General features: G+C 45.0%; 1 protein-coding gene across 2 annotated transcripts in view; it reads left to right on the top strand.

Annotated features, from left to right (window-relative positions):
* Window positions 1–21,951, top strand: part of crm (cramped chromatin regulator) — a 65,823-nt gene that overhangs the window by 30,015 nt on the left and 13,857 nt on the right. For both annotated transcript variants that reach the window (XM_065447102.2, XM_070535578.1), the window contains exons 12-15: window positions 5,881–6,282; window positions 11,905–12,121; window positions 15,332–15,606; window positions 19,354–19,477. In XM_065447102.2, the coding sequence (XP_065303174.2) occupies window positions 5,881–6,282; window positions 11,905–12,121; window positions 15,332–15,606; window positions 19,354–19,477 (1,018 nt within the window). The remainder of the gene's footprint in view (window positions 1–5,880; window positions 6,283–11,904; window positions 12,122–15,331; window positions 15,607–19,353; window positions 19,478–21,951) is intronic.

Below are 21,951 nucleotides of genomic sequence, written 5' to 3'. Positions count from 1 at the left end.
GTACGTCGCTGAAATGCGTGATCGGTCACTGCCAGTGAAGTGCGACGTGGTCGTGAAACAAGCCCGGACCTTCGCTTTAATTTTAAGGTTCTGCTCCGCCGTGAGTACGTACAACGAGTGGCTGGCGGCAGAAGACTGCGAAATTACGCCAACCGGACCTGTCAAAAGAGCTTCCCTGACGGCTGCGTGTGGTTGAGTGCATTTGGCGTGGGCTGCTATTCTGCAAGATGTCCTGGTGCGGTCGTTTGCCAAATTTGAAATTTCGCTGCACCACGACGCGCTGTGGGACTGCAGCAACGATGACGATGGCAGCACTAGTGAAGACGAGTAGTCCAGTGACCATGTCAGCTACTAATAAACTTTCGTTATCGAATGCGCCCTCGGGTATGCTCTCTTATTTTTTTTTTTTTTTTTCGGTCACACGATATAGGGGGGTCGACTTACATTCGAGTCGACTTACAATTGTGTAAATACGGTAGCAAACAAATACAGTTAAACCTCGATATAAAAAACTTCAATATAATGAAATTCTCAATATAACGAAGTACAGTGGAATCTCGATCATACGAATCTCACGGGGTCGCAAAAAATATTCGTATTAGCCGAAATTTGTATCATCCAAACAATTAAATCTAGCTAAATTAAAGAGTGAGAGGTGAATTCACTCAGGCACCCGTACGTAAAAAGCATTTATTTCTTGAAGGAAAAGTCTCGGATGTCCTTCTGCTTCTTTTTCGTTGTCAGGTCAATTGGCAGACTTTGTTCAAATCCATAAAAACGCGTGCACGTGTCGTCGCTGATTTCATCCGCGGCGTGATGAAATAGCACGCCTCAGAACTTCGAGCGCATGCAGCGTTTCAGCCGCAGGTGGTGGTCCTTCGCCGTCGCCCACGTCAAAGACAAGAACACGGCTAGAAGCACAGCATCCACTCCGTCCGATGGCACGTGGAAAAGGAGGAAAAGCAACAAAAGTGCCACCGCTTCAAACTCTTCGCGCCCAGTCGCGGCCTCCGCGCTGTCCAGCGCCACGTCCGCGCCTCCGCACCAAAAGAGAGAGGGAGAAATCGCGTAACTGTGCGCTGTTCTCTTTCACTGCCGTCGGTGGGGCTCGCGGTTGCGTCCGTCCGTGCGCTGGAATGGTGCCAACTGTGGCCTCTTCTCCGTGCAGCGGCGCAACCTCCTCCCCTCCTTAGCAACCGGCGCGCCGGGCGGGGGCGCAGCTGCGCATGGCAACTGTGACGTCACACAGTAGCGGTAGAACGAGCGCGCGGGTGTCGGCGGTGGCAGCTGCACCGCCGCTCCTTCGTCAGACGTCTCGTTGCAGTCGAGTGAGACCCGTAGCTCCGAAGCGACCCAGTGATTGCGCACCAAGCGGTTCTAAAAGCGGCAGCGGACGCCGGATTCCCCCAATATCAAACGCCAGAAGAACAAGGAGCGAATGCGCGTGCGACGAATGAACATGTCACCAGATTCGAAAGCAAGGGAGGCAGAACGGAAACACCAACAGTGACTGATTAGATCGCCGGGTACTAAAGGCAGGGAAGCAGAACGCAAGCGGCAGCAGTGACAGGCGATATCGCCGAACACCAAAGCGAATGAATTGGAGCGCAGACGGCAGCAGCAACCGGCCATTTCACCAAACAGTAAAGCCAGGGAAGCGGAGCGCAGACGGCAGCAGCGTCTGGCCTTTGCCAAGCACACTTTCAGATTTCCAAAGTGTCTTCGGTAATATTCGTATCAACCGATGCGGGTCGAAAATTTATTCGTAACAACCGTTCTCTAGCACGTTGGAAAGTAATGGGGCTTGACCGGGACCACAGAAAAATTCGTATCATCCAGAAATTCGTATTGGCCGTGATCGTATCATCGAGATTCCACTGTATTTAACTTTTCATAACCTCTTGGTCCACAGAACACCATGTATTTAGAACCTCAATATAACAAGGTGTGTTTGTACGTAAATTCAATATAATTGACGTTTCGCTTCCACCACAGAAGTAAGCTGAGACACTAGATGGAATCTTCCGCGGACGTCAATGGCCAAATGATTGAATTACAAGCGTCTGCTTGCAAACGCACCTCTCAATTTGTGCACGGCGCAACAAGAGCAACCGCCGAAGTGGAGCCGCAAAATGTTCTTTATAAAGTCCAAGTGCGATAAGATCCTATTGTGGCCCGTGCACTTTGTGCTTCAGGTGCGAGTGAAAGTGTGGAGGGAGAGACAAGAAAGATGGTGGCTTCACGAGTGCTGTGATTTCTGGCGTTCGTCTCGGCTGTGGCTGCACATGGCTGTAAGCATGGCTGAGTGCATATGCAGCTGTGCACCCTGCTTTAGAGGTAATCTGCCGTGTGTGGAAAGAGTGGGCATGCCGAGACGGTGTGGCATCTTGTTAGCTGTCTTCCCGCACGTTTAGTATTAGAGGTTGCGTAATCGAGTTTCGGTGACTTGTTGGAATGAGAGGCAGATGAAGCATTCACTCCCTGCTGCTGGTGCTTTTCATGATAGTGCCATTCCAGTGTGGGCAATGCCATCAGCTGCGGGGCCTGAGTGCACACGAAAGCATGGCTGGCTTCACTTAAATTCGTACCGCTGATGTGGAGATATCGTTGATGTGGCGTGAAATCGTATCATTCATCACCGACTCCCAAATACATCAAAATAACTTGTTTCTCATTGAAATTTACTTTTTTCTATTGCCCGATAATTCGGGAAATTGAGCTGCGACTGTACTTTGTGGGGTTCTCATCTGTGCTCTTGGGACAAAGAAACGACAACACAGTAATGCAAACAATCACAAGGGCATTTATTGCACCTTTCATAGATCAATGCCTGCTAGCCGAGTTGCTATCCCCAAAACATGCCGATGGGCACGCGACAAATCTAGGAAGTCCGACTCACCGCGCCCGGATAGCGAGTGAATATGTTCGCCCCATGCTGGATCCCAACGCCTGGTCGTTTGCACGTATGGTCACGCAAACGGTGGCGTGTTCGCACGAGGCTTCACGAGACGGTCTCGCAGAAGCATGGATCGGTGCACGCGCGGGACGTCCGCGGCGTTCGCCGACCCACAGCCACAGAGAAAGAGCCTTCCTTTTCCGTGGCCAAGTAACCCCACCATGAGGCAGTGTTAGCAGCACAACACTCGCACCATCTCTCGTACTGCGCTTCAACCACACTGACCGTCGCAGGCACCAGGCCCCGCGGCGAAGCCGGATTACAGGAGACGGGAGCTATGCGGGAAAATAACGTGTCAGGGGACGCGTGAGAGTCGCGCATCTACACAACTTATTTGCATAAAAGGTTGAATTTCAACACAACCAAATTTCTATATAACGAAGCAAATTGCCGATTTTACCTACTTTGGTATATCGAGGTTTAACTGTATCTGCTTAGTCCTAACCAATATTTTTTCGGGTCTTGCAATTTCTGTTTTAATATAGCAGTAGAATATGCACTCTATGAAATAAATTATGGCCAACCAAATTTTAGATTTACTTCCTTATTGATGATTTGTTTTATCTGTGTTTATTATACCCAAATTCAACTGTACAAATGAAGGAATCTTTACTTTAGCCCCTTCTGTGCCAAAGACGAGTCGCACTCTTCCAGGTGTTTCCTCCAAAATATGCCTGTGACAAGTTTCACTCATCCAGGGAGTTTGTTTCAATTACTGAGTGCCATAGGCGAGTGGTCATCGTTCCATCCTTTGATGTAAATGCTATGCTATTAAACGGCACCAGCTTCAGAGACGACAAATTTTTTGAGGGCTCAGTTGGTACAAGCAAAGCGAAAGCCTGTTTTCTGGAGTTTTAAATATGGCGGCGTGGAGGAGGCAGCGACAGCGATAACCACCATGTTTTCAGTGCTGGAATTGTGGTGTTCTTGGATGTTTCTTCACCACAAGTAAACGATTAGACCTGAAAAGCTTTAGGCAGTTGTGTTCATAACTTTGTACTAATGATAGGAAGATTTGGAGCTTCTGGCGACCTCTCCAGTGTGGACTTGGCTCAACAAAAAACACTTTGCCACCGGCGCCTCTTCGCTTTCCTTTCCACGCCATGCCAGCAATAAAACATAGCATGGAGGACAACAAAAACACGCTTGACTTCTGCTCCAAGAAACATTCGGCTTCATACAGACTGTTTCTGTGACTGTTTCTGTCTGCAATTTGTGAATACGAAAAAATAATTCACAGTGAAGACAGCAGAAAATAACAAACGAACTGCTGATGTTGCAATAATGAAAGCTGTGCACAATGAATCAGCCATTGAAAGATTCAGGAAATTTTGGTAGGTTTCTAAAACAAACATTGGCATAGAAAAGGATAACATATGTTGTCCCCCTTATGTACCTAATGCACCTACACTGTCCCTGATCTTTAGGCCTGTTTACAGCCATCCTCATATGTTGCATGTTAATAGTGTTGTTGCCATTGTTTGGTTATACTCGACCTTTTCGCCATTGAAACTCACAGGTACTTATCTTGAAGAAAAGTTCTGTGCTTTTTAAACTACATTTGCACCAAGAATAAATGTTACTCCTGCAAAAGCATATTCTAAAATGAAGACATCTTGCCTCCATGTTGCAGTAAGATGATTGAGACTTTGTTCAAATCTAAACTGACTTGTGATACAAAGAGCGCGGCACATGCATTTTGCAGACAACTGTACGTAGAAGCTCTAGTGCATTCTTCTTTTCCTACTTGTATCTCTGTATGACACATCTATGGATATATTTTGCTGGATGCTGCCACTGTGCGTGTTTTCACTTTGTCAAGAGTACAGACATACGAGAGGTGTGTTGCCTTGCCTGACGTTTGTGTGCATATGTGAGTTGCGAGAGAAAAATATGGGGACTGCGCCTAGGTACTACGAAGGAGGGCACACTTTGCTCTATTTATCCCTAGCCGATGGCAGTGCGCACTATGCGAGAACGAATGTTTAACTTCCATCCAAACGGGATCACAACATCCGATACAGAGTCCATAATGATGAAGCATACAACAAATTTGCAGTAACGTGTCATTATTCATAGCTCTGCGGTAGCTAAAGCCCCGCGCTTCGTGCAGGGTCACTTCGCTCCCCTTTGCAGGAAACCCTCCATGTCAGGCCTGGTGTTAAAGCATAGGTAAACAACAACTACACAATATACAACAAACTCACAGTAACAATGTGTCATTCATAGGTCTGCTGCCACTATAACGACATCTACCTAAGCCACTCCCACTTCAGCGCTTCACTCCCCTTGGGAGGAACTCTCCATGTCAGGCCTAGTAACGAGGCGTAAGTAAGCAAGAACTACAGGGAAAGTCAAAGGGGAAAATAAAATAATAATTAAGATATAAGAAAGAGGAACGTCAAACATGCGATTTGAACTACTTACTTCCCATTCATGAGCGCAGTACTCTGACTGCTATGCCACAAATGACAAGATCAAATAAGAGATCATATTCCAGGGTATTTATCCACGGTTATGCAATTCAGCTCCACTAGGGATGAACGGAGCAAAGCATGCTTTCCGTAGTGCCTAGGCACAGTCCCCAGATTTTTCTCTTACAACTCACGCATGCACATAAGGGTCAGGAAAACACGGCGTATCTCTTGTGTGTCCCCAACCGTGACAAAATGGAAACATGCGTCACTGTGGGGGAACCATCTACTGCAGCCATACAAGCATCTGCCACAATATTGCAGAACAGCACACTGAGCTTTGCTGGGTCTGTGTTTTGCCAGTAAGAGTGCTTGGTAGTCAGGCAGGCTGTTTTTTGTCCATCGCTCTCGTGACAGCCCATCCAAACAGCTGTGCCAAGTGTTGCAGCAGTCTATTCACATTAGCTTGATTACCAAGGTCATGGTGTGTACATTGTCCTTTTCCCCAAGGGTCCACTGTCGCCTCCTGCGGGCAGATGTGGCAGCAGCGCTGGAACAGGAGGAGGGCGGGGTACTGCTGTTAGTGGCACGCCTCCTTCGGGTAAAAGTGGCGGGGGTGGTGGGTCCAGCGGAACACGTGCCAATGCCGGAGGCACCCCTCCCTCGGGCAAGAGTGCGGCAAGTCGTGCCCTTGGCCGTAGCCCGTCGACACGCACAGCCCAGCGGCCCACATTGCAGCAGGTGCAGCAGGCGCAGGTGCTGGAAAACGCAGCCGATGGGTCGGCAGCCACTACAGCCTCTGCCACTGACCAGCACGTCTTTGTGGTCCCCATGGGTATGGCCCCGCGAGCTCACAAGCAGGCGGGGGTACCGGGCATGCCCACAGGCATCACGCATCAGGAGCAGCTGGATGTGAGTTCTCAACGACTATTTTTACAAGCTTGAGTAACTCTTTCATGTACAGAACTTTGATTCTATGCAAAAATGAAATAGCGTTGGGAAAAAAAAGAAATACTGGGAAGAGTGATTTAATAAAACACAGGGAATAATAAATTGCATTATTTGGTAATAGCTAAGTGGATTTGAGGGGTCAGCTCACAAAATGGCCATGCTGGATTGGTTCTGTGAATTCTGCATAGGACACCACTAAACAGCTCTTGTGCTTCTAATACATTTCATTGGATTTGTTGGTTTGCCATAGTGTGATACCAGTGCCAGGGACAGGGACATGTGGCAAAGGCAGCACTACATGGTGCTGATTGATCTGCTTCCTCACGTAGATTGCAGCATTGTATGTGCTGCCTTCTCATGCTGCTCTTAATTATTTTCTTTTATTAGCCCCTTCTATGCCACCACTACATTCAGGTGCATAAGAGGTTCATTGCTTTTGTCAAGCAAACGAAAGCAACAACAACAACAAAAAACCACCTTCTTTCAGGCATTGGTGCATAACTTTAGAATTAGTATATTCAAACTTTGATGTAACGAATTTAAATATGACACGTCCTTGATTTCACTGATTGTTTACTGTTCATGACGTTATGTCTGTAGCGCACCATGTATTTATAACCGTAATATAATGAAGTTTTAATCTGTGATTTCAATGTAAAAAAAGCTTTTTTCACTGCCGCAAAGGAAGACCACGGCATTAAATTGAAACCACGTGGCAGGTACGAGAGACTGAATGGTTGAATTAGGTATAGTTGTTCTTGCACGTTCTGCACTCGGCAATGGCCAGTCTACCTCTGTAACTGGCGATTTGTGTCTGCACTGCATCGATACTGCACTGTTGAAAGGTGAAGCCATCCTTGGATGTGGACTCAGGTGTAGTGCCGTGTGTAAGGATGGGCGACGAAAAAAACAAAAGAAAGAAAAAAGAAACTACTACAGGTTGTCTACCAACCGGTAACACCAGGAATTCTCAGCGAATTTGAATAGTCTGGAAATACTCGGGGAAAACTCAGGGAATTTGTGCTTCTATCAGGGAAATTTTGCTGCAACTTTATTGAAAGGGAATGAAAGTCGTGTTAATGCTGATTCCAGTAACAGAGGAATCGCAACGAATCGTATTTGACGCCGTGTTATCGGCACGAGGTATTGCCAGAGTAGTTAACGACCGATTTTCCAGACGCTCGATTTTTCAAACATGCACGGTAATTCGCACAGCTTTGCAGCACCACCACGTACTCCATATAGTCACTGTATATTTTCCTGACTGCAGGTCTGAAAGGACATTAATCAAAGCCACCACCACCGCCATGTTGATTATCTTGCTGCCTCGAACCGGCACTACTCGAACGCAGATCCGCTGGCAGCCGTAGCCACCACCGCGGCAACGTTAGGCCTAGCTGCTTCTACGTTCGCTATTAAGCTTCTTGCCGTGCTGTGCCGTGTTTTTCATTGAAATAATTCGCCGCTGTCAGCAATGGCACCGACTCCGCCTTTGTAATTGGCTTCAAAGCTGGCAGAACACATCGCGTTGCGTAATTCCAGTCTTCGAGAGTGAGCTTCGCCTCAGTACAGCAGTGCTACGCAGTGAAGCATAACAAGCATGGGGAGGGGCAATTGTCACGAGACACAGTATGTATTCCTTAATTATACGCTCGTGCACCCCCCGTCTCCTGTCACAGTACGAGCACCGATGCGCCCAATAAATGTACTGGCAGGCCTTAAGAGCTTTTTCGGACGTGCCTGTGGCAATTTTAGCCTTTTATGGCAGTTAAAGACATGCATTCATTTTTTTTTCGGACTGCCCGATTTTTCGGATGTTTTTGCGGCCTCTAGGGAGTCCGAAGAATCGGACGTTAACTGTACAACTGACCAAAAGAATGCTTCAAATGATCCATGGGATGAACGCGTAGCAGAAGGAGGATGAGAACAGAAAGGATCGACACACTGAGGAATTAACGGAAAAGGAAGCGTGCCGCCGCCTCTTTGAAGGAGCTTCAGCTCAAAAAACAAAGTGTTGGCTGACGTCGAGATGCAGGTGCCTCATCCAAATCAGAATGAACTCTTTAAAGCAGTGACACCCATCACTGAGATGTTGTGTACGGGCTGAGAGTATGTCAGGACAGTTGAGGTTAAGTTCCCAGCTGCTGAGAGAGAATCTTAGTTGTGACAAAGTTCAGGCCTCATACCGATGAGCTTGCTATGAGTCGATAGAAATAGCTCATATTGAAAAATATTTACTTATGTATGCATCTCCTTTTTATTCGTATTTGAATATGTTCGACTCAAATTGGAATGGGTTTTACCATTTTTTTCGCTATGCATTTTGCTAACACCTTCCTTCTGTTTTCTTTTTAAATAAAATAGATATTACTCCTTACTATTCAAACTGGATTAAGTCATTTTTTGTTTCAACGTGCTTACTAAACAATGACAGCATCGGGAAACATGGTGTCAGCCTGCCTTGACATAAAACAAAGTTCTGGCTCATTCACGGAATTTTGCAAAGGTGCTCAGGGAAAACCTGGAAAACTCAGGGTATTTGGAAATGTCAACTTGGTAGACACCCTGTACTAATGTTTTTATGTGAAATGTGAATGTGAATGTTGCAGTTGATAACACTGGCAAACTTTACAGGCCGCATTGTGAGGACCAGAGATTACTGCACAAACATTCTCTAGGAGTGCAAAAAGCATCGGTGTGTGGTTTACACACCATGCAGTGGCAGGCGTTGCTTTGTAAAGCTTGACAGTACAAGCCACGTGGCACCAGGAAACGAGTTTCTTGATGTTGCCAACGTAACCTGCCAGCTTCCTGACAAATTATTAATTCTGGAAACAGTCAAGAAGGACACTGCTACACCTCTATGCATCTTGTCACTACTGTAGAAAGAGGGCGATGCGTGCCCAATGCGTGGATAATTTGCTTGACATTTCTTCTCTGAAAGAAACGGGTCTGAATTTAGATAGGTGAAAGGCATGGCCCTTACAGAGGCTGCCGCACTCACGGGCTGCTAGTCGACAGCACTGAGGCCCAGCACATAAGGCACCTCGCAAAACACGGTGCAACTAATTGAGCATTTGGGTCTCGCCACCCGGCTGCTCTACGAGACCTAATGCTGGTGTGGGGGACCGAGTGACAAACTTTCTCCAAGAGGTCACCCCATAAGCAAGCTGTAAATCTTTTTTTACATGGTCACTATATTGTACATACGTAAATGGTTTTCCTTTACTCTGTCCTCTTTCACTGTTCTTTTACTCCCCCTTTTCCTCCGCCAGTGCTGACCGCCGTTTAGGTTTCAGCAGATTATGCTAGACAGTTACTGCAGTCAGTAAAAGCTTTTCCTTCGCTTCTTTTTTCTTTATATATCTATCTATATATAAATAAACCAATTACTACTACTACAGTTAAACCTTAATATAACAATCTTCAGTATGACAGAATTCTCAATATAACGAAGTATTTAACTTTTTATAATTTCTTGTTCATAGAACACCATGTACTTAGAACCGCAATATAACAAAGTGTGTTTATACATGATTTTATAATGAAATTTCACTGCTACTGCAAAGAAATACTGAGACAACAAATAAAAGCTTTGGCGGATGCAGATGGTCAAATAGTTGAATTAGAAGCAGCCGGTTGGTGCCCATATTCTTTTCTAGCATGGCCATTGCTGTGCATGGCTGAGTGCATATGCAGCCCGTGTGCCCTGTTTTAGAGATAACGTGCCACTTGTGCAAAGTGTGGGCATGCCAAGATGGGGTGGCATCATGTGCGCTGTCTTCCCAGGTGTTTAGTACTGGAGGTTGTGTATTCTCGAGTTCGGGAGGCGCATTGAAGCGAGAGGCAGACAAAACATTCTCTCCCTGCTGCCAGTGCTTTTCACGATAGCATCGTTCCACTGCAGGCGACTCTAGATCATCCACGAGGGCGGAGTGGATGCAAAAGCATGGCTGGCTTCTCTTTGTACTGCTGATATGAACATATCGTCGACATCGCACAAAACCGTATCTTTCGTCGTCAACTCTCAAGTTCAACAGAATGAGCTTTGTTGTCTTATTCAAATTGGCTTTTTGTGATTGCTCGATAATAAAAAAAAAATGTTTGCAGCCCCTTCTGTGTAAGAAAAATCCATCGGTGACTGTACTTATTTGAGGAAAAGGTCAAATTTCTATGTAACGAAGCGAATTGGCAATTTTACGGACTTTGATGTAACCAGGTTTAACAGTGCTACTTACAGAAGAAAGTACAGTACTTCAGTGAAATAAATTTTCAGTCTAATGAAGCAGAGTGCCGATTTTTACAACTTTGTTAAATGGATGCTTAACTGTACCACCCACTGAAATTAGGAACAGTAAGTTAGAAAAATAGCGCAGTTTGATGGCAAGGAAGAAAATATATTCTGTTGCAACTAAAAAGGGAGTCGCGAAATGAGCGTTATCCAGGATTACTGGTATTCTTTGAAAAAATGAACAGCCCTGAAATTCACTCAGAAGCTTAGTTGCGAATTCTTCATTCTCTTGAAGACTTACTGTGCATAGGCTGAGCCATGAGCTTGTCTGCTGCATAATGTATTTGTTAGCACTGCCAATGAAATGTACGTTGGAGGACCAAATGTTGAAATGGAAACAAAGTAGGTGATGTGCAAGGTGGTAGTCAATTTTATTATGGCACTTGGTCCTTGTGAGACAGATCTTGGCAATGATGAGTGGAGAAGAGTTCAGTGAAGGTGACAAAACATGTTGATGATCGCCCTAAACTGTTCCATTGCAATGAGAAAGGAGAGAAATCATGATGGCAAGCTGAACCGAAGTGCTGTAGCAATTTGATGAAAGTTGATGCAGTAAAGAAGCATTTGACGCTTCCTTCCACATTGGGTACAGTATTGACTGAAACGGAAAAAAAATTATCATCCACTGGAGAGTAGCACGAAGTTACAAAGGAAACACATGTGGGTTTCTCAGGGAGAGAGCTTTGCAGCTAAAGAAAAATTTGTCCTGGTCTGGGTATGAAACCTGGGACCAATGCATTTCCAGAGCAGTTGCTATACCAACTGAACTAACCATAAGGTTGGCAGATCATAGAGCGAGGCTGAATTAACCTACAACTCAAAGCACAGGGACACTGAATATGGCAGATCAGTTCTGTGGAAGTTCGCAAGATGGATGAAATTTTTTTTCCTTTCATAAAACCTCCACCATCTTGCAGGTTTTTGCTGAACTGATTTGTGATATACAGTGTGCTCTGTTCTTTTCTTTGGTGACTTGAACTCCCTTTTCCACTTCTACAGAGGTTGCTGTTATGGGATGTTTTGTTGCTCGAAACGATATACTGCGCAGTGTAGAGTGGTTTCTGTTAAATACAACTGCTTGCCCAGCTTTGGACGTGCAGTGATTAAATGGTGTATCAGGCAAAAAACATAGCTGAAACCAGTCACCCAGGTTGGTGCATGAGTGCTCCAGTCTATTAAGATGCACACAGACTTAACGGAGACTTTGTGGTTTCACGCTAACTATGAAATATGTCAGCATACTGAGGTGACCATGCTATGAATTAAGGTAAAAGTGCGGTGTACTCCCACAGCGACTGATTCCAGGACACAGGCGAGGCATGCGCCTGCGGGCGGTGCGCAAGCCCTTGGTGGTCCAGCGGCCCCTGCTACCCCGTGCCGACAGGCGTCCTGTCACACTGGTCCAGCTGCTGCCCTCGACCCAAGCCACACTGGCTGCTGTGGTGCAGCCCTTGGCATCAGATCCCCTGCCCCAAGGCAAAGGGATTGTGAAGCTCATCCACCCAGCAGGTAAACGTGCTTTGGCTGTTTGAAAGGTTGTAGAGATTCTTGTAATGTTACCTGGAGATAAACCTGGCATTTGCTGACTGTGCAAGTTTTTTAATGGGCAGCGCGCCAATGTGGCAATACCAAGATATGGGTGGTTCAGTTCAGCTTGAAACGTGGCTTGGCCTATAATATAATCATGGCTGCACAAATGAAGCTTTCGTAGAATAAAATCTTTATACACTTAAAGCTTGTTAATTCAGATTTCTAGGGACCGAAGAAAATTTCCTAATTAACTTAATGTCCGAATCATCGAATGGACAAAAACAAAATGCACGACTTTCACCAACATACCTCCACAAAGTAATCAAGGATGCTTGTCTGCTTTCTCAAAGCAGTCCTCACAGATACTATTTTTCTCAGTTCTTCTAGGTGCTCAGCAGCTCGCATGCTTACTTCAGTATCCCAACAAAATTCTAATGCAATGAGGGCCTTTGCATCTTCTTTCACAGTGCAAGGGCCGCACTGTGGACGAGTTCCAGCATGCAGCTGGAACTCGTCCTTCCACGTTTAAAGATCAAGCTCCAAAAACAGTGTCGAAGCGTGTGTGCCGGAACACAGTATGCGAGATACAGCACTGCACTATGTCGCTTAACAACTTGCAAAGGCCATGGTGCGCAGCAGTTTGTAGCACTCAGAGAAACACAGGAGCTGAAAATTCCTTCAGTGAAAGGGAGGTGGGAAATGGGTGAGCACGCAGTAACATGATCAAGCACGCACTAGAGAAAGGAGGGGGGCAGGGGACACACACCTATCTGCCCTCTTCCCTACCCTTGCTGTAGCTGTGCATGGCTGTTCATATGCGGGCTATGCGCTGTATCTTGGAGGCAACCTTTGCCAAGTGCAAAGGCCTAGCTGAGATCATTGGTACCTTCATGCACGTTTTGTTCTTGCGTGTCAAGTGTTCGTCTCGTAATCTCAAGTTTCCGAGGCACAGTGTGAAGCGTTCGCTTGCATTGCGACGAGTGTTCTTGGTCACTGAGTGATCTTTGCCTGAGCGCCCGTGACACCAATAAACTATGAACCTTACTTCATGTATCATACCTGCCAACCCTCCCGATTCGTCTGGGAGAGTTCCGATTTTTTACTGAACTTTCCAATTGTACGATCACTATCTGATATCTCCCGAAAAGTGGTTTCTGTTCACGCAATAATGGTTTTTGTGAAACCGGCACCGCGGAATCTACAGCCACATCGTAATCATCAGCATCATGAACAACGGCTGCACTAGCACCATCAGTATCATCGATTAAGCAGCCGACTACGGTGCCTAGTAAGCCGACCAAAGCACGAGCCAATGTAGCTTTTGCATTTCATGCATGCCTTCCACCATGGTGCATTGTTGCTGCTACGTGTGTGTATGATTAGTGTTGGCTAGGCCATGTTTGCAGTGCACTGTGTAAAGTTAGAATCCTCGTGTGCTTGATGCCATGGCGCTATCAAAGCACAAGAAAAGGTGTTTGTAGAAGTTCTTGCAATCTTACACTTCTGAATTTCCGTGCTTTTTGACATCAACAAAAGGAGAACATTTTGCATATTGTACAATGTGTGGATGCGACATCAGTGTTTCTTACGGTGGCAAAGGCGACTTGAAACTGCACGTTTTCGTGGCGAAGCATCAAAGCTATGTTCGCACCGCTGAGGAGCAGGACAGCATAGTGAACTTTCTCCGCAACAACTGCGACGATAGTGTCATACGTGTGGAGTGCCTGTTTACGGGATTCCTCGTCGAACACAACCTATCCCTTAGTGTCAGCGACCACGTTGGGCCTCTTCTACAGAAAATGTTTCCGAAATGCAACGAGGCAAAGCGTTATGGGTGTGGACGCAACTTTGAAGAATGCAGAGGTGTCCAACCTGAAATTTATTGCACAGGCATCGCTCTCGAGTCTTCGTTTCTTTATTCAGAGTTTTCCACAGCTGCACCCCCCCAGGTTTCAATCAATCCAATGAAGACGCTTTAGATGCTCTCGAAGCTGAGTTTGCCACATTACACGCGTAGTCTTCCAGAGGACATTCTCAATCAAGAAAGGTGGGATGTGCAGTGCTCTATGGTTGGAAAAATGAAAAACGCTGGTGGAAAATGTTTCACCAAGTTGCTAAGGTGATGCTGGATTTACTCGTGATACCGCATAGCTACGCAGAGTGTGAGAGTATTTTTAGCACAGCGCAAAAAACTAGGACTGAATCCCGCTCATCGATGAGTAACACTACCCTCCAACACCTGCTGCTAGTGAAGGGCTGTCAGTCTGGACCATGTTTTGGGCAAAGCTACTCCGACAAATTTTTGAAGTGAGCAATGTCTGCTACAGCAAGGTCCCTGAAAAAAAGACTCGTCGAACACTGCCTGAAAGTTTGAACGAAACCACCCCCACCCCCACCCCGGTCACATCGGAAGTTGAAACAGTAAATGCAACACTTACCCAAATTTAGAGCAGAGTAACAGCCAGTAGTAAGACGGTAGTCTCAGTAAAATAAATTTGAAGAAATCCACCTGCAGTATGTGGAAGTGGCACTTAGCAGCTGCTGAATCGTGGCTGCCAGATGTGCTCTGATGAATGGAGACTGATAATTCAGGTGCTTTTACACTGCCAAAAGCATACGTGGAATCTCGTTCAACACATGTTGATGTAGCTGATGACCATTTCCCAGTCCTATCTCCCACAGTGCCCGCAGTCAACGTCTACCATGAAGTGTCAGAGAATCAAAGTTTGATGTTGTATCTGCAAAATGCAGAAGTGACGGTTAGCAGGCGCAGTATCGCAGCTGCTTGTTTCCCTCTGATAATTGTCCATGTGGTAGTTTTCCATGATGCATTCGAGGTGAAAATGCACAAGCATGTCAAGATGTTCCACCTATTCTGTTGCAGGGAACCAAGCTTGCATTCAGATGCCCATGTTGTGCATATAATACACTCTATATGTGTATATGTCAGAACACCACAGCAAACTCAGTGAGACTTGTAGTAGAGGGCTTGCGGCTACCAATTTTCTATGCGTGTCCTGCACTCGCATGCTTATCTGTTCTTCACGATGGTGGCAGGAACCCAGACTGTGCACAGGGTTGTTGTCATTACGCAGAAAGGTCTGTAAGTGTTAACTTCATTTCACACACTTGGGATCCAGTCAGCCACACACAAGTTGAGACTCATTATGGAATTTTCCCATCTTTCAGCTGCCACAAGCATTGCAGGGGCTACATTCGACATGCAGCCCGTGCAGGTGCCACTGATCGATGCTAGCAGCGTGGCCATGTCAGTCTCGTCGTCAGGGCATTCCATCACAACCAGCAGCCCTGCTGTCGTGGAGGCCACCAGCACATCCACTGTGCTGGTGGCCTCACAACAAGCTCACACAGTGGCTGTCGTCCCAAGCACACCACAGGCAACAAACATTGTGGTGGATGAAACGCCTGTCCTTGCTCTGGCCGAAAGCACCGAAGCAGTGCAGGTGAGTTGAATGGGGCCAGTGGTGAAGGAAGTGTGTGGAAATGAAAAGTCAGCTTTCTGTTGAAAATTGAAAGAAGAAAAAGAAAAAAAAAGAAAAAAGAAGTGCTCAAAACGAGGATATGTAGTCGTAAACAGACAAGAATACTGTGTCATGTCCTGGTTTGTTCTTGACAAACAAGGACTCAATGCTGCACCTTTGCCTCTTTTCAACTTTATGGGGTAAAGGGGGGTGGAGAGGGGAGTATACCTAAACAAGGTATATTTCTAAGCGCACAAGGACTAGATACTTACGTGGAGAGACAGCCACGCTGTAATTGATAGTAGTAAAAGGGTCAGCTCAGCTCTCGTCACACATGGTCAGTCGCTGAGCTCATCCACAGGAAATGCAGGCAAGCCAGGAGGCACTGAGTCATAAACAGAGAGCGTGTCACCCTTGGGGACGCTCTTTTATATCCTTTAGATGGGGACAGTGTACCCCAGTTTAAGGGGGGATGAGGGTCTTGAAAACATTTTTTTATTTCTTAACATATCTTCCTGAAAATTGGCATGCAGATATATCTTTGAATGCTGATCCCAAATATATATTCAGATTTTATATATCTCATCTATAAATGAAGATATTGCAAAATAATTCATCCCACATAGGTCTTTTCTTACGGGCCATTATGATAATTTCTTAATTAAAAAAACTAGTTTCAAAGAATGGCTGTCATTTCCAAGGACCCACTGCACATCCTAAAGCTAAAGAAATTTTTAAAAAGTGATCATATAGGTCATGAATGAATAACAAAGTAGGAAGAAAAAAACAATGCGGGAGTAATTAGCTTACATCTGACCTAATTGCTAGTCTAATGGGTTTAATGAAAAATGGAAAGCTTTAGGATGTAGTTGAGGTTTTACTGAAAAAAAATGATACCTAATTCAATAAAATCAGTTGATGCAAACATTATGAAAAGTTCTGTAAGGCAAAGGCATTTGATCGAAAAAGCAAAGCTGAGAAAATTGCATTCAAAGTTTTGCTTACTCTGCCACTTTTGTTTACCTATCACATGGAAAAATTTAATGCTTTAGCATGCAGCCCAGTCATTACTGGACACAATAACACCAAACTCAAAGAAATCTGTTCATGTAAAGATTGTGAAAACCTCTGTATTGCATTGGTACTTGGCAAAAAAAAAAAAGCTCAGAAAGTCGTCTTTACTTGCTGCGCCGACGTTCATTAGCTCGAACTTGCGGGAAGTCGCGGACTTCTTCGCCAATGAAGTTTTAATGCTGTCTGCGTACTTTTCACGCCCCGCGCACTCCGCGCAAAACACCGCGTCGAAGCGTTGAGCACGCGAGCTCGGTTCAGCCGCGTCCGTCGGCACCGAAGCGGCGTTCGGAAACGCCGAAGTCGACGTTAGGCTTAGGTCAGCCGGCTCGGCCGCTTCCGACGACACGGAATCCGAAGCGACTTGCAGCATTTCAAAAGTTAGCATTTTCGACGGGCTTAGTCCAGGCGCATCCACCAGCACTGCAGAGACTTGCGGTAACACCGAAGTTGACACCGATCGGGACTGTCCAGCCGCGTCCACCGGCGAAGCTGTTGTTGGCGAGCTCACTCCAGCCGCATCCACCAAGGCCACAGCCATATCTCTATGCCACAGCAGCTTGCGGCATCACCGAAGCTGTAGTTCTCGACGATGTAGCGCTCTTATTCCATGCGCGCCTCTTTTTGCTGACTGCTTTTCGCGTGCTTGCTTTCAAGCGCGCGTCTCGCGCCATCGTGACACGCGGAACAAAGACACCAGGCACACAAAAGCAAGAAATTCGTGGTTAAAAGAGGCGACTCAATAGCCAAAATATCTACAAGAACGATAAAGAAAAAGGCAGAACTAAAAATACAAGAGGAATGCGAAAAATGACGTGCGCGCCGGCGAAAGCAGACGACGCGAAGGAGTCGAACAACGCGGCCGCGGGGCCGCGGCAGGCGAAGCATGCGTCACGGCCAATCAGAGGGCTGCGCCTCGGGGAGGCGCCCGCTTCACCCAATCAGCGGCTGTCTCGCGACGATTTCGCTCTTGAGAACGGGTGCTTGGGGTGCCGATCGCTCCGCTGCACGAGGGTCTACAGCGTGCCGAGGGGCGCCAGAATGGAGAGCGGGAAACCAGCTTTCAAACGAGACCAAGATGGCGCCGATCGGTTCGCGTCGCGCGGAGCTACGGCAGCTTGAAAATGAGGCAAATCTTCGCGCTTGGCGTTCAATTTCGGCTCACCGACGTTTCTAAATTGCCGTTTTTTTTATACTTCGAGTAGGAATTGAGCCATAATATTTTGTAGAGGCATAGTTGGGACATTAAAGACTTCAAAAACGCAATTTTTGAAAATTGCCATTTTTGACCATTTTTTGCGTGCACATTTAGAAGCAATCACTACACCTTCATCAGCAATCCATTCAGTGACAATGTTATAAAGTAACAGCCACTTTCATTTCTGCACTTCTGCAAAGAGTCAGTAGTGTTCAACCTTGAACATTAATTCTCTTTTCCACGTGCTTCACTTCTTTTATTATAGTAGCCCTAATAGAAGACCGAACCAGAAAAATTTACCTTAACTCTTTCTCTACCTTAGGGAAAATAGGCGTTCTTTGTAGGTTACGCCAGATTTTTTTTTTTTTGTAGGAACTGCTGCACTCAATATTTTATTTAATACATAAACAAAAAGCACTATGAATGCACGATTAATGCATGACAGCTTTATAAACGAGATGTATGTCATAAATAAGATATAAATTGCCAGAATGAAGATTGTGGGATAAAATTGAACAAAGTTTGTAAAGACACGCTTGTATCTACAGTAAAACCTCATAAAACCGTACCTGCTTAAACAGTAGTTTCGTTTTAAAAGTAGTAATTCGTTAGTAGTAGTAGTAGTTCGTTTTAAAAGTGTCCCCCCACTCTGCAGCCATTGAACATAATGTATTTTGTATCCGCATAAACCATACCAGCTTATTGCGTACGTATCGGCTAGCACGTAGTGTTTCCACGTAGTGTTTCCATGTCAATGTAGAATTCTCTGCTACTTGCAGTTTGTATGAGTTTTTATGAGTGAGAAAAACCAGCACGGCACTAGTCGATGAAGGCACTGAATGGAGAAAACGAAACCTTTCGACTGCACGCATCCTTATCAAGGGTAGCGTCAGTGAGTTCTTTCTTAAAAAGATGAAATAGAACTGGACAACTAGCATTTTCTTTCTTCTCATAATGGAATACAATGGTCTTTTTATTACGAGTGTTTGAGTACTAGTAAGAGAATTCTAATGAGGAGTGCCTTCGTCATCAGGCTAGTGCATGAATGTCCCGGGGGATTCTGTTATCAAGTCCTGCGTTTACCTTAATTTCTTAATTACTAAAGCTCTTCTCAATAATAGTGATGCCTTAGACATTCTTGAGCACTGATCTATCGCTTGACTTAATATTTGCTTTTGGTGTCCCTTTAAAACAGCTTAGCAGCTTGGCCCTGATACACCACCTTGATGGCACCTTTCATGGTGCCTTTAACAGCCATTGTAAATTGCGCAGTGGTATTACCACATGTTTATTCTCTTCCTATCTTGTACTGTTACTGGACAAGTCACTACACTGCTAACTTATAATGGTGTTTGACTGCATACACTGACTGAAGCCAATGTTTCAGTCATTTAGGTTAACACCTGCCATATGTTGCAAGTTTCGTGGGAAACCTGTAATTTCCGTTTCGCTGTGTTTAGACCCTTGCTGCAGATACATTGGACGTTCCAGCTGCTACTGCTGCTGCAGCTGCTTCACCTGTCAGAGTCCAGCCCCTTTCACCACCAAACATTTCATCTCTACTTGACATTTCCTTACCTGAAAGTGAGTATGTCTAGTATGATTGACTCATGTTGACACATTTAATGTTAAAACAGTGCTGACACCAAAGTTCTAGGTCTTCTTTTTTTTTCTTTTAACAATGGAAGTGTCTTTTCTTTTCATAGGATGCAGCGACAAATTGTAAAAGTCGTGCTCTGAAGTTTCTTTTACATTCATGCTTCTTTACATTCTTTTCATTCAAGACTGGTTTTGATTATGCAGCCTTAAAGATCAGCTACATCTTTCTGTACATATTTTACTTCCCATTAAACTGTAGGCTATTTTTGCATCCCATGTACTCCCTGCAATTTCTTGCACATTATTGGATTTCTACTCGTGCCCTATGCAGTACAGTCAAATGTTGATACGACGAATCACGTGGGACTACCGAAAATTGTTCATTATTCTGAAAGGTCATTATAGTGAAAGCCACAAAATGAACCATTCCACCCATCAACCCATCAGTTCATAAGCTGTCACCATGCAAGGCAGATGCTGACAAAAATACTGAAAAAGAGAAGCTCTATGTCACCTCCAAAGTATAGCGCTTCTTGTTGTTTGTTTTCACATTCCTTGCCATGGAAACCACAACTTTCTCACTCGAAGCTGACACCTTAACTGTTCCAAAGTACAAATGCACGTAAACAACACTGTCTGGAAAGTGCAAAGTGCGACCATATGGCATCCTCCCGAGTACGGAGGTTACATGTTTCCGTGCGCCTAGCTAGTATGACCACAGAGAGAAGTGTACAAGAAAGAGGCATGCGCAGAATGAAGAGCGAAAGAAGAAAGATACTCATCTCCCTTCTAGGCTAACTTGCCTGGGCTCTCAAAGCCTGATATGTTGTCACCCCCGCGATAGATAAATTATCTCCCGCATTTAAAAAAAAATTTATTGAGCGCCATTTCAGGCTTTCTGAACCCTTGTGTGGTGGCATCCGCTTTCCGCTCCTTGTCGTCTGCTAGCCTACTCTTTCGCCTGCCCTGAAGAATGCACGGAAATTTAAGAATCCTCAGATTTCAGAATATTAGTTGGTAGTACTGAGGCATTGTTAACATGACATGAAAACTGAATAATGATTGTTATTCTGAAAAGTTCGATATTATGAAGTTCATAGTACTGAAATATTTTTACATTGAAACCATAAGAAGACTGCAGGGGATTTCTGAAAAGTTTGTTAATCTGAAAAGTTTGGTAATGTGGTGTTCGTAGTAACGAGGTTTCACTGTAGTACCACTGTCACATGAGCAAATTAGACATCAAGGGAGTGTACTTTGCCATTAGTGACAAGCACAGCGTGTCACACAAGAAGGTTGAGTGACACTTGCTGTGGAATGTACTTGCCAGCGAGCATTCAGTGAGTTTTCTTCACTGCATCAAGGTGTGTAGCCTTGATAGCAATGCTTAAGAAATAAATGAAATAATGTTTAATGCACATTCAGTACAAACTTTAACACTTTTAAAAAAATTATTGCAGATGTTATAGTGTCTGCTGTGTCAGCAGTGGAAATTGTTGTTTTCCTGTGCTTGCCATGAATGCGACGCTGTCTTGTCATGACTTGTGGCGAGTGATCATGTTACTGCTGTTGCAATGAATTACTTTATGTACAGTGAAATTCACACTAACTACTAATTTTTTAAATGTTGCACATCTCTCCTGACCTCAAACTTGTCACACAGCACAATGAATGTACAAAACGCTAGGGGCGTGCAAATGCCATATATAGTAAATACAAATCGAACATTGAAGCGAATCAAGAAAAAGAATGTCGAATGTTGAATCGAATACCAGAAGATGTTTAACAAAATTTAATGCTTACAAATTTTGAGCAGAAAATTACGGTGCTGCATGCGCCTGGGATTCTCCTAGCATTGCATAGCAAGAATGCAGCAAGCTATCAGTAACTTAGATACATATAAGTATGCACAGTATAAGCACAGTACAGTCTACTATTATTAAAGGGAACAGAAAATTAGTATGCCAGCACTGATTACAGCTGTAAAAATATTTCTTTTTTACGAATAAATTTATATTAAATAGGTTCAAGTTTTTTTTTTCCTCTGCAACTAAAGAATTAGTGACATTCTGTTGTACTGAATACCAATGAAGTTCTTGGTTTAATAGTGAACCAGTGCTTTGCGGCAATCTTTTATTTATTGCATAGAAAGCTTTGCTTTCCAGTTTTTTTTTCCAGGTGACAGAAAGGCTATCCCAACTTTACGGCAGGTGGGTTATCATAAGGCCAATCTGGGCATCAGGTGAAAGGACTGCACATCACATCACTCGATCACCGCTCTGTGCGTAGCCAGCACCGACAGTAAAGAACAGGCACTGTCGGGCCCATTTCACTCTCACAGGTTTGGCGTGATTTGCCACCTGTCAAACATAAAAAGTCTGGAGGGTCACAGAAAGATTGCGCAACGCACCTCCCCCACTTGTTCATCCATCTTCCACGCAAATGTATGCAACCTGGTA

The sequence above is a fragment of the Dermacentor albipictus genome, chromosome 3 (assembly GCF_038994185.2).
Source record: "Dermacentor albipictus isolate Rhodes 1998 colony chromosome 3, USDA_Dalb.pri_finalv2, whole genome shotgun sequence".
Lineage (NCBI taxonomy): Eukaryota > Metazoa > Arthropoda > Arachnida > Ixodida > Ixodidae > Dermacentor > Dermacentor albipictus.
The sequence above is the reverse complement of the archived record's forward strand: the minus strand, read 5'-3'. Positions and strand labels throughout refer to the sequence as shown.